At 42.5% G+C, this 13,628-nt stretch overlaps 1 protein-coding gene across 1 annotated transcript in view; it reads left to right on the forward strand.

Moving 5' to 3' along the window:
* The window catches only part of LOC135526013 (beta/gamma crystallin domain-containing protein 1-like), a 23,675-nt gene continuing 10,047 nt past the window's right edge, over window positions 1-13,628 (forward strand). Inside the window, exons 1-10 of the mRNA XM_064954031.1 lie at window positions 1-812; window positions 1,072-3,758; window positions 6,579-6,617; window positions 7,739-7,857; window positions 8,087-8,401; window positions 10,638-10,764; window positions 10,878-10,913; window positions 11,742-11,920; window positions 12,118-12,244; window positions 12,442-12,587. Of these exons, the coding sequence (XP_064810103.1) occupies window positions 92-812; window positions 1,072-3,758; window positions 6,579-6,617; window positions 7,739-7,857; window positions 8,087-8,401; window positions 10,638-10,764; window positions 10,878-10,913; window positions 11,742-11,920; window positions 12,118-12,244; window positions 12,442-12,587 (4,496 nt within the window). The 5' untranslated portion in view covers window positions 1-91. The remainder of the gene's footprint in view (window positions 813-1,071; window positions 3,759-6,578; window positions 6,618-7,738; window positions 7,858-8,086; window positions 8,402-10,637; window positions 10,765-10,877; window positions 10,914-11,741; window positions 11,921-12,117; window positions 12,245-12,441; window positions 12,588-13,628) is intronic.

Consider the following 13,628-nt stretch of genomic DNA (forward strand, 5'->3'; position numbering starts at 1 on the left):
GAAAGTTCTCACAGATGGTGGAAAGTCGGGGGGTTCTAGTGGGGCCCCATCGCAGAGGACAACTAAAGATGGCGGGGAGAAAACAGAGGTTATGCCGTCTACATCAAAGGGTCAACTCACTGCAGAAAAAACCGATGTCACCGACAGCCCCAAGTCGAGAATCCCCAAAAAGTCATTATCAGAAACTGCATTGAAACCCGCAGTATCACCAGACACAACCTCAGTGGTTGATGTTTCAGAGGTTGTGCCTGTGGCTGGTTCCAAACAACAGAAAACTCCTGAACCTAAACATTTAATGATGAAAACAGGCACAAAGCCTATTGTTGAGGAGGTGAAGGGAGTGGGTTCAGGAGAAAAACAAACTTCTGGGCCTGTTAAGTCAGAAGAGGTCTCCCCTACTAAAGTACCACTCATGTCACCTGTGAAGTTCAGCAAAGATAAGAGCAAAGATAGTTCAGATAAGGTTAACCTGGTCAATGGACTGGAGAAAGACCCAGAGGACAACACGACCACTGCCAAAACAAGTGAACCCAAAGATGTGAAAAAACAGACTCCCACACACCCAGACAGCAACAATAGCAGCATGATACCAAAGAGTCGGTTACCCAAAGCCCCTGACAACTCTTCGGTCAGAAAGGTGAAAAATGGTAAACCCCAAACCATCGACACAGGCAGTAAAAAGACCAAAACCACTGAGAGAGCATCAGGTGTCAATAGTTGGCCTTCCACACCAACCAGTCCAAAGCAGCAGGAGCTTCCCAGCCCAGAGGAAAGGCCCACAGATGAGACCCTGATAACTGAACCTGAGAAGGGTAAGACAAATGTGTTGTGCATTTTAAACATGCAGTATTAATAAGATTCTCTGCTTGCTTATGGCATCTGTCTAGCTAACACACTTTAGCTTTAGTAGTGGTAATGTTTCAGAATTGTTTAATTGCTTTGATGGACTTGAGGTATTGTACATTTCACATATTGTATAGGAGGGATAGCTCTCATTTTGCATTGTATGATTAAAAACGAACCAACACACCGTTATACGAATTTTCTGACTAACTAATGTATCACCAACAGGAAGCAAGCTGCCTTGCCCTTTGCCAACAAACTTGCCCCAACAGCTCTCCAATAAGAGCACTCCACATGACGATGGTGACACACCCACCTCTCCCGCACTGGTACCAACCAAGTCAGAGAAACCTGCCTTCCTTAGACTGAAGAAGCAGAGTAACATCACATCTCCCATCATGAACAAGACTGCTGAGGATGCTGGGAGTTTGAAAAGTCCAGTGAAAGATCCAAGTGATTCTGTAACTGTGGCTAGCAAGCTTCCGATGTTCCGTCAGAAAACCCCCCCTAAAGGAAAACGCCGCAAACCCCTTAAGAAATTTGAGCAAACTGTGAACTCTGAAACACTATCTGAAACACAATCTACACCAGTACAAGATCATGTGTCGCTGATCACAGATAACTCTCAGATAGAAGATCAACAAACCAAACCAGCAACAGGCTCCTCACTAGTAGCAGACTGTAGCACTGAGCTTGTAAAATATCAAACAGATAAACCAGAAATCACTGGAACGAAGGAATCACTGAAGGGCAGCAGTAGTAGTGCACCTGTAACCAAACTGGATGCAAAATCAGAAATTGCACAAGAAAAATCCCTGTCAGTCAGAACTACCTCTATGACACAGAAACATCAAACCAAACCACCCCCAGATCTCTCATCAGAGATTGACCGCGACTATGTGGAAGCCTTAACAGATACACCACAGCTGCTGACAGGTAATGTAGAGCCAGGTGTCATTGTGGAGAAACGCCCATCTGAACCAAGCCCCATTGTGTCTGCCTCAGGCACACCTACCCATGAGGAAGTAATATATGCATCTACCAAGCCTGCATTGACTGACCGCATTCATGCTGACACTGACACCCGAACCAATCAGAAGAGTAATGAGAGCAATGACAATACCTCTACAGCATCAGAGAAGCTCATATCTGGTGCTGGAGAGGAAATAGGTAGTACAAATCAGCCTGTGGAAAATGGCCTGGATGAAGCTAAGGAAAGCTCACCCAAAAATGCCTCCACTGTGGTTGAAAGTGGAGATAGTCTCAATATGGCAACACAGACAAATCTGATTGGCTTGGAGGAAAAATCACAGGCACTAGCTAATGTTCAAACCCCAGATATGGTACCTATTGGTAATGCCATAGATTCTGATATATCCATAATTTTTAGGAAAGAGAGTGAAATACAGAAGGAGGGAGAGCCAGTGAAGGTCTCAGACATTCTAACAAAGGGTGGGATTGTTCAGAAAACAGTTGAAAATGGAGAGGTCCAACTGAACAAAGAGGTTCCTTCACTGACACATAATTTGGCAAATGCACATAGGCAGCCACACAAAGGAAAGAAACAAGAGGACAAACCCCATGAGGCAGCCAATAAGAGTACCGTAACTAAGATGGACGCAAAAGAGGAATCAAAGTCCATAACCACAAAGGCTAATGAAAAGAAGGTGACAAAACAAGAAGATAGACCAAGTGAAGGAGTGACTAAAAACACAGCCTTTAAGATATTAGACACAAAACAGGAATCAAAAACCATAAGCACAAAATCTCAGGATGAGAAGGTATTGGTCCTCAAAGAACCCCCTAAAACTCAAAAAGCAACCCCCAATACTGAACTGCCTCTTCAGCTGCCAACTTCTCCGAAGCACCCCTCTCCCCTTAAACCTCTCCCTTTGAAACAGGCCTCTCCCTCCAGCTGGTTAGATGTGGAGCACAGATCCAAGCGTGAGCAGAAGAAGGAGACCAAGAGGAGGCTGGACTGTTCAGCCAGCGAGGATGAGAGTCTGGCTGAGTCTGACGATGTGGAGGACTTCATCAGGAACATAAAGGAACTGGGCACCCCCTTTTCCCTGCCCTCCAAGAGGCACCACAGTCATCCCAAGACCCCCTCACCCCCCTTTGCTCTGCCCGCCATCAAGGAGGACCGCTTCGAGAACCCCTTTGATGCTGAGGGCTTTCAGTTTGGCCTGAAGAAGAGGACGAAGGATAAAGTAACCCCGGCCATGTTGATAAAAAAACAGCCTCGCAGGGAGGACAAGACACGGACAAGACAGAATAGAGCAGAGGGTAGCCTTCTCTACAAAGCTCTCCAGTCTCCATCTAGAGCCCTGAGAAAACCAGGGTATCAAACAGACAGGCAAGTTGGAGAGGTGGAAGTGAAGGTAGAAGTGAAGAGGGAGGTAGAGAAGGAAGAGGAGCAAGGGAAAGGAGAAGAAACCAGGCAGCTCTCGTCGCGGCTTGGAAGGATGTCCATACTGTCCAAATTGTTGAGTTCCCCCAAGACTTCTGGAAAGGGCAACGGGGATCCTTCCTCCTCAGTCTCTATTGGTGCTCCTCCTTCTCTTACAACCCAGGGCACAGTGCCAGGAAGGGCGGGCGGGAGCGGTATAGATCCAGGCCTGCTTGTGGGTGCAGCTTGTGAGTCAATAATCAGTCCCTCTTCACCTCCTTCTTTGCCCTCATTCACTGAGCTAAAGCTACCAGATCACCTGGAGAAATGTCTCAGGGAAGACAAAGGAGCTTCACAGAGTAATGTTACACAGAGTGCTTTGGTTAGTACTGTAATGGACCTAGGTCAGGGTGCTGGACTTCCTCCTCTAAATATGGGCGTAAAGGGACTTACGTTAGGACATCTTTCAACCGATAACCATCTCCCACAGGCCCCTCTGAATGGTCTTCTTACAGCCAACACAAAGGTAAGAGTCTCAGATGACTGCATTAAACCAACTGACAGTTTGGGGTTTTGCATTGTTGCTGTGTCTACCTTATTTTATTTATCTGTCTAAAATCTCTTTAGCCAGGTAGGGCAGACCGGGGTTGGTTGTCTCACAGGTTGGTCAATTTATGACAGGATGAAAAAACATTCAAGTGACGGGAATTTGTGTTCTTCTTCATAGGTAAAAAGAAATATTTAAAAAAGATCCACGTATCCTGTATCCAACAGTTATGTTTGTTGAAAAGTTCTTATTTCGAAGTTCCTAGGTCAAGCCATGTGGTAACTAGCATCTTAATTAGCGGGTGGTTGGGCGCATACACACGCAAATGTACTCAAAATGTTATTCTCATGGCATAAAATGCTGAATTTTGTTAGGAATATTGTTCAATCAAAGAAAGGCTTGGCTATTTCTAAGACTATTTATGCTATATTGCTTAATTTGCTGTTACAAAAGGAAGAAGCTACTAGCAAACATTGTGACAACCACCAGCATACTGTGTGACATCCAACCCCGTGATGGGTCTGGTTGTCACAAGTAGTCAGAGTATTTGATGACATATGTTGGAGTAAGATATTAGGATATAAAGGGATCCCATTTTAACCCAAGTCCTTGGTCTTTCTCCTAATATTGAAAATAGTATTGTTTGATATATTGGTGCTGATAAATACGCACAAGACTAAAGTGTGACACCAACCCCGGTCTCCCCTACTTTGACTAGATTTAGAAGTTATTTTACATAGAGACAATACAGAAGTGTATGATTAAGACACACACTACCGGTCAAAAGTTTTAGAACACCTACTCATTCAAGGGTTTTTCTTTATTTTTACTATTTTCTACATTGTAGAATAATAGTGAAGACATCACAACTATGAAATTGCACATATGGAATCATGTAGTAACCAAAACAGTGTTAAACAAATCAAAATATATTTATATTTGAGTTTCTTCAAATAGCCACCCTTTGCCTTGATGACAGCTTTGCACACTCTTGGCATTCTCTCAACCAGCTTCACCTGGAATGCTTTTCCAACAGTCTTGAAGCAGTTCCCACATATGCTGAGCACTTGTTGGCTGCTTTTCCTTCACTCTGCGGTCCGACTCATCCCGAACCATCTCAACTGGGTTGAGGTCAGGGCATTGTGGAAGCCAGGTCATCTGATGCAGCACTCCATCACTCTCCTTCTTGGTCAAATAGCCCTTACACAGCCTGGAGGTGTGTTGAGTCATTGTCCTATTGAAAACCAAATGATAGTCCCACTAAGCCCAAACCAGATGCAATGGCGTATCGCTGCAGAATGCTGTAGTAGCCATGCTGGTTAAGTGTGCCTTGAATTCTAAATAAATCACTGACCGTGTCACCAGCAAAGCACCCCCACACCATAACACTTCCTTCTTCATGCTTTACGGTGGGAAATACACATGCAAAGATCATCCGTTCACCCACACCCCGTCTCACAAAGACATGGTGGTTGGAACCAAAAAAGGCTGGTAACTCTAATGAACTTGTCCTCTGCAGCAGAGGTAACTCTGGGTCTTCCATTCCTGTGGCGGTCCTCATGAAAGCCATTTTCATCATAGCGCTTAATGGTTTTTGCGACTGCACTTGAAGAAACTTTCAAAGTTCTTGAAATGTTCCGAAACGACTGACCGTCTTTCTCTTTGCTTATTTGAGCTGTTCTTACCATGATATGGACTTGGTCTTTTACCAAATAGGGCTATCTTCTCTATACCACCCCTACCTTGACACAGCACAACTGATTGGCTCAAATGATTAAGAAGGGAAGAATTTCCACAAAATTAACTTTTAACAATGCACACCTGTTAATTTAAATGTGTTCCAGATGACTACCTCGTGAAGCTTGTTGAGAGAATGCCAAGCGTGTGCAAAGCTGTCATCAAGGCAAGGGGTGGCTATTTGAAGAATCTCAAATATGAAATATATTTTGGTTACTACATGATTCCATATGTGTTGTTTCATAGTTTTGATGTCTTCACTATTATTCTACAATGTAGAAAATAGTAAAAATAAAGAAAAATGAGTAGATGTTCTAAAACTTTTGACCATTTAGTATAGCTATGGTTGTCTCCACCTGCTTCTATTATATTCGCTCAGTACCATCACTGCTTTACTGCTTCAAACTGATAAATCACTTTAACAACTGAATGAGTTTTGACCTGCAAGGCATTATTTTATGGACTGGGCAGATCCTTCAGAAACGGTTCACCTTGAACAAAGTCCTGGCAGTGACAGTATTATCTATCCCCAGGGCAACACATCACTAAATCACCTCAGGTCCATTTTTTTCTTTTGGAATGTTGAAATCCATTCACAAGTTGTAGATCTTTACAAGTTATGTCTCTTAGAAACAAGCCATGCATTGTTTACAAGGAAAGACGAGAAGAAAAGGCATTCTTCACAATAAATGTTTCATATACGTCCAGAACGACCTCATTTTGTGCACCAGTTTTTATCAACATGCGAATAGCCCGACTTCTCTCGTGCAGTTCTGTTTATATGAGCCAGATGCCACGATTGCCATCTTACTTCCTTCCCAGCAAGCAGTGGGTGTAGACCAACAACGTTTTTTTCTTACACACCAAATACCATGTAGATGACTAACTATTGATGTTCTTAAGCTGGCAAATTTTTAACTGCTAGTCTTTTGAGTTATTTTTATCTGGAGGCGGTCCATAGTTTTGTCGAGAGTACAGGAAATACACAGGATACTTCTGCTTTTCCACCCCCCAGTCCCTCAGAAGAAAATGAAAGACAGCATGCTCTCTTTTCCTTTGCAGATTCCAGAAGCAAGAGGGTTTCATAAACGGCCTGGGAAGGTACAGTTAACCTTACATTAAACTAACTATCCAATATCCAGTGTTTTACAGTAACACACTGATATTATAATATGATGCAAGGTATACACCTCGTGGTGTTTTGGAGAGTTCTAAATTATTTACTCTCATATAATTATTCATATTTCATGGTGATAATCCTGATAGATATTTAATAAAACAACATCTGCAGTATTCAATTATATTTTACACACTGAAAACAAATGGTTCTATATAGTGCCAAATAAGGGCTATTTGGCTCGTAACGATAGTGGATCCTATTTTGGTGTTACATAGAACCGTTTTTTGAAGGTTCTATAAGGAACCATGCTCATAATGTTCTAAATGGAACCTTTATGGTGATTTAAAGAACCATTTCCTAAGGTTCTATAAAGAACCACTAAATAAAGGTTCTATATAGCACCAAAAAGGGTTCTGCTATCATTATAACCCTTTTTGGTGCTATATAGAATCGTTATGAATGGTTCATTACAGAACCTTTATGGAGAATGGTTTTATAAAGAAACTTTCTCAATCTACAAAACCTTTTGAAGAACCATCAGGATTTTTTTTATTAGCCATATTATATTGTAAAAAACCCATAGGTGTCCTTATTGTGTTAATGACAAGATGAATCAGGTGCTAGCTCTGGAATGGCTGGGTGTCCCTGAGGAGAGAATTCAGAACCACTAATTTAGACAACAGTTCTCAATAGACTCAAGGCCATACGTGGGTTTTTCACAAGGCACCAACACTGGCCATAGTCATATTTAATATGTAACAGATTAGATCAACTGGAATGACACTCACTCACGGTTGCACGAAAAGATATGGGTGCAAACCACACCCCAAAATATTCTAATGAGCCACCGCCCCTACACTTTAATTATCACTTAAACAGGAAATAAACCTTTTCTGAACTGCAAAAAAACATTGAAGGGCTCAAAGGGTTCTTTGAGTTATTATGGTTCCACATAGAACAATCACCCTTCCCAAAGAACCCTTGAGGAACCCTTTTTTCTAAGTGTGTTTAAGAAGTTACAAGTGGCCATGATACAACCACCAAGTGTCACATGTAATGACCATGAGATATACTTACTGTCCATCTCTACTTCCTGTTGTAGATAGTGCTCCATGAGCAGGCTCAGTTTGAAGGAGAGGCCTACGAGGTGTTTGGTGACGTGGAGGATGCCTCCATGATGAAGCTGTCTCCTGTCATCTCAGTCAGGGTCATCAGGGGATGGTAAGACCGTTTGTTGGGGACAACATTCTTCCCTCATTCCCTTACTCTTTATTCCATCAATAAATGCTTAGATTAATAAAAATCTCACACACATAAAAATCTTATTAACTTGACACAATCCTTTATGAATTGATGAATGTCTCATATTAACGAAGCATGACAGCAACTCTAAACATATTGTCACTGTTATGAACATGCCTCTGTGTGTCATCACTTCCTGTCTGTGTAGCTGGCTGCTATATGAGAAGCCAGGGTTCCAGGGGCGGACCATCGCCTTGGAGGAGGGCCCCATGGAGCTGGTCAACGTGTGGGCAGAGGAGGTGACATCAGGGGCACTGGACCAGATGGATCAGCCTGTCCCAACTTCACCCATGATCATCGGATCCATCCGCCTGGCAGTGAGGGACTACAGTTTACCTCAGATTGACCTGTACACGGAGGTGAATGGTCTGGGGAGGATGTCATCATTCTGTGACGACTCCATTGAGATCTGTTCCTATGGGAACATACAGAACACCGGCTCCATCAAGGTCCACTCTGGAGTGTAAGTTCTACCCTCATACCAACACGGTTGAAGGTCCAAATCATAGTCCAGATATTGCTATAATATTCAATTGAATCCAGTATACTGGACTACATCGCCCCAGCAGGCTTGCTATTGATCAAAAGCATGTTGAAATGGATGAAACAGTTTGCAAACTATCCTTTTGCATGTTCATTCATGATTGTGTGTATGCATTATTGTTGGCAATTCTTCTCATAGACAGAGCTTACTTCACTTTAGATATACCGTGTCATATGAAATACAGAATAAGACCTGAGAGTGTATTGGTCTGGCATCTTCTCTTTCCTCAGTGGAATGCAGGCTGGCCTGTTTGTTTGTTGGAGTGACTTAAACCTGCCGTTAGATGTTTTCACTCAGTCACACAAACTGTTGTTGTTTTCTATATACAGTAGTTACCTTGGTGATTTTATATATGTGACCGACCGGCTCGATTCGGTCTTATGCAGCAAAATATGAAACGGTGCTTTTTACATTGGAAAAAAGTAGAGACTCCGAGCTAGAAAATTGTATTTCATACACTACAGTTGAGGAACAATGGGAAACTGCTTTGAAAGTTGAGAAACTTGTAACCTCACTTTTGAGAAAATGGCCTTTGAATGTTTTGGTACACCTCCTGGAGACCTCTTTGTCTACACCCATTCAGCATCGTTCACACCCTCTTAAGCTTTAACCCAACCCATCTCATTAAGGGTTGATCCAAGCGTTCTGTCTTAGCTCGGGTGCTTGACTGCTGTTGTTAACTGGCTAACGTTGGTTAGCTTGCTAGCTACTACCAGACACAAATGTGAGAACAGCTTACTCTGACCATTTTACTCACCATAGCAGAGCTGGTTAGGCTGTTTTTATGTTATCCAGAGCATAGTGTTGAGCGTTTGTAAATTTGTCAGTTATTCTGCACTCTGGCACACTCAGATGCGATTGCTCTGAAATCGGAGTAGATAGCCAGAGCGAATTTACCAGCTACATCTATCAACAGTTGTTGTAATGACATCATTACCATTCTATTGAAATTGTTACTTGCATAGTGGAGTCTTTTGTTAAGAAATGTAGCTAGCTAGCTAAACAATGAACCACAATCCCAATTTATTACGTTACTAACCTGCATGAATCTGCAGGTAGCTAACCAATCAGGTTCAATGTTAGCTAGCATTAGGCTATAACTAGCAAAGCAAATGGCTCTGAGAAGCAAATAATATTACTACACAGATCATACATGTAACGTTAGCTGACCTAACAACAGCAATCAGGCACCCAAAGTAACTGGCTAAGGTTGGCTAGCTTGCTAGCTACTTCCAGACACAAATAAGAGAACAGCTCACCCTGACCATTTTACTTAAAATGGATACTTGCATAGTGGAGTCTTTTGTTAAGCCTTTTAGCTAACTAACTAATCAATGAACCATAATCCCAACTCATGAACGTTACTACCCTGCATGATTCTGCAGATAGCTAACCAACCAGGTTCAATGTTAGCGTGCTAACATTAGGCTATAACTAGCAAAACAAATGGCTCTGAGATATGAATAATATTGCTACACAGATCATACACGTAACGTAAGCTAGCGATCCAGTCAGCTAACGTTAGCTAGCTAGCTAACAGTACACTAACTTGAAATGAAAACAACTTTCTGACAAAATTAATTTGAAATGTGTAATATCTGAAAATGGAGCTAGCTAGACTATCTTACCCGTATGGATGGACGCTTCTCCCTCTCTCACGGATGCCATGGTTGCCCGTAGTTTGAAGATGTAATCCGGAGACAGGTGTTTTCTCCATCTCCTTAGCTATCATACTCTAATTCCATTGATTTCAAAACTCGATCCTCCAGAAAGTGGAGAGCAACACGTATGCATTTCTACTATGCAATATATACACAGTGGGGCAAAAAAGTATTTAGTCAGCCACCAATTGTGCAAGTTCTCCCACTTAAAAAGATGAGAGGCCTGTAATTTTCATCATAGGTACACTTCAACTATGACAGACAAAATGAGGGGAAGAAATCCAGAAAATCACATTGTAGGATTTATTATGAATTTATTTGCAAATTGTGTAACTATGATGAAAATTACAGGCCTCTCTCATCTTTTTAAGTGGGAGAACTTGCATAATTGGTGGCTGACTAAATACTTTTTTGCCCAAAGGTGTGATGTACATCACTTAGTGTCTAATCTTTGTAGGCGGTGTGTGTGTGTGGGCCTTTTCCCCATCCTGTAGCTGGCTGGTGTATAGTGACCCAGGGTTTGGGGGTCTGCTAGCGGTGTTGGAGGTGGGAGAGTATCCCTGTCCAGAGGCCTGGGGATTCCCTCAGCCATTCATCGGATCTCTGAAACCCCTCAAAATGGTATCATTATGGCATTCTTACTTATTTTCTGAAAATCACTTTCCCCATATAGCTTCCCCTGTTTTATCTTTATGATGTTAAAAGCCTACTGTGTGGTTTTCCGTGTCTTACAGGGTGGCATAAAGGTGGAGCATTCTAATGAAGTAAAGGTACGTTTCCCCTCTGTGAATTCTTCTGTTTTTATAGCTATTTCCATGGCCATTCATATTTACATCAATGTTTAAGGATGAAAAAAATAAACATACAGTCAGTGAATGACAGCGGGAAGCTTCAACAACAACTGCAAGAGCCTCTTATCACAAAACTCATAATAACCAAAGGCTTGTAAAATGTTATTCTTGTGACATGGCTGAAGACAAGCTGTGTTATGATGACATGGCATATTATTATAGCTCCGCTGCCATCCTAAATCCTCTGCCTTATCAAATCTGCCCGTTGTGAATCAGACAGACAGGCCTGTTGTTGCAGGTGAATTGGCCAGTGACTAGTGAGAGAACTATGTGTGCACCGGCAGCTCTATGGACACATAGCACCACTGTGTTGTCTCTGCATGCTCTCACTCTCGCTGTCTAACCCAGAAGACAGGCCTGTGGTTACCAGTAGAGCTGTTTGTTTAGGTCAATTTCAGTAGTCAATCTAAAATGTAGAAATATGCAAGCGCAGTTTATGCGTTTTCAAGGGGCTGATAATGTAGTTGTCTGGCCCAGTATGTGCTGAACATTTGTGTATCCTTTCAAGCATATGATTGATTTATAGGTTAGGAAAAAGTACCACGTAGCCATCTGGGCTTAAATTACACAGACAGACAGACAGACAGGCAGTGGTGAAACACAGTATGTTTTGGCCAGGTGGCACAGGGCCTAGGGAGCTGGAATCTGTGGTATGAGGAGCATGCAGCCCTGGCATGGGGACGGCATGGAGAACACTGCCCACCTCAGCACATCAGCCTAAACTTGAACCCCTTCTCTCCCCCTCAGGCTCTGGTGTTCGAGAGGCCGTGCTTTGAGGGCAAGTGTGTGGAGATTGACGATGATGTGTACGACTTCAGAGAGGGAGGAGATGAGGAAGATGGGGAGGAGGAGGAGGAGGAAGAAGGGAATCCAGTCAAAAGGAAGACATTGTGTTCTGTGGGATCCCTCAAGATCCTTAGAGGACTGTACGTACTTGTGGTTGATCTCAGCTGACATACTGTACAGTAAGGGATAGTATTGTAGAATTGTGTATCTTATCTAAGTATGTAATGACCCCCTTCTGCCCATATTAACCTATCATAACACAGATTAATGGTCTATTAATTCTGTACTGTATTGGCTTGTATGTACTCGAACATCACCCTCCTGGTTGTCCCTGTAGCTGGGTGGGCTATGATGAGCCAGACTTTGAGGGTCACCAGTATCTCCTGGAGGAGGGGGAGTACCCTGACTGGAGGGAGTGGGGAGGCTACGGAGACCAGCTCCTGTCACTGCGCCCTGTATACTCTGTAAGTATTGCAACTCTATTCAGAGCTATGTGAACATGACCATGGTTTAAATCTGTTTCATCTATTTCCGACCTGTCTTTGATGGGTTTTGATGATTCAAAGTATGAATGGTCAGGTAGTTGAAAAGATGGGTCTACTTTGATCTTGTTAATCCAGTGGGGCCATTTGAATTTGTGTGTACATTCCCTGTGTTGTAGGACTTCCTGTCTCCCCATGTGAAGCTGTTCAGTGAGAGGGACTTTGGGGAGAGAGGGGTCCACATGGACCTGCTGGGGCCTGTCATTAACATGGAGGACACCTGCTGCGGCTCAAAGACGCAGTCCATCAATGTCCAGGGTGGAGTGTAAGTCAAATTCTCTGACAGTCCTATGTAGCAGGCCTGGCATCCAATGAAACGCGGTGTGTCACAACTGCACCAACGCTTGGGCTTGCTGTGCTAGAGATATATAGGTGGGTCACTCCTATCCTCTTTCCTCTTATTGCAAGCTTTTAAAGAACACACACTCACACACACAGCACCGGAGGGCACAAACATGAAAGAGGTGTGTGAATGTCACGCTTAGTAAAGTAATACTGAAGGTTAGACAATGGCTGGAGGAATGAGAGCGCTCTCTAGGGTTACATATTCTAAAAGATGAGATTAGGGTGTAAAGGCACAGTGCTGGAGTCAATATTATTATTAAGTTTTTCGAAAAGGGAGTGGCCATGTTCCAGACATGAATTGAATCACCTTCAGCTTCATTGGCTATTAGCAGGATGGATGCCGGTGCTTTTTTGTATATGGTATATTCAGTTGTCGCAGTGGTTCATAAGCTATCACAAATGTCTCTATGTTAGAATGAAATTAGAACTTTCACTTCCATTTGAATGCATCTTTCCAAACTATTTAGTTATGTAGGGCCAGATTTTGACCTGAGTTAAGTGCATCTAAATGGAACAAAATTCCCTTTTTATGCACTTTTCTTTCTATGTGTACTCTGACCTTGAACTTAAGCATGAGAATAGCATGCTATTCTCACATAGTTAGATCTAAGAAATCAAGGTGTGGCAGAGGTGTATTCTGAACTTGACTTAATTCTCTAATAATTCTACCACATTTACACCACCATTCTCCATGCACTGTAATTTGCAACTTCATAAGAGTTATTGATAAGAGCCAGGTAAATGAGTAATTCGTTTGGATAAGGAAATTGTAAATATAGGCCTAAATAACACTTTATTGGATCTATTTTACCTTATAATCGCTGGAGACTAATGTGAAACCAGTCATATGGCAGCGAACTGAAGTATATCAAGCATATCCCACAGTAAAGTTTATGAAATGCTGTGCCATTATGCAGAATTTTTTTGTGTACGGCCTTTTAACATCCAGGGATGGGCACTC

Source organism: Oncorhynchus masou, chromosome 32 (assembly GCF_036934945.1).
Source record: "Oncorhynchus masou masou isolate Uvic2021 chromosome 32, UVic_Omas_1.1, whole genome shotgun sequence".
NCBI lineage: Eukaryota > Metazoa > Chordata > Actinopteri > Salmoniformes > Salmonidae > Oncorhynchus > Oncorhynchus masou.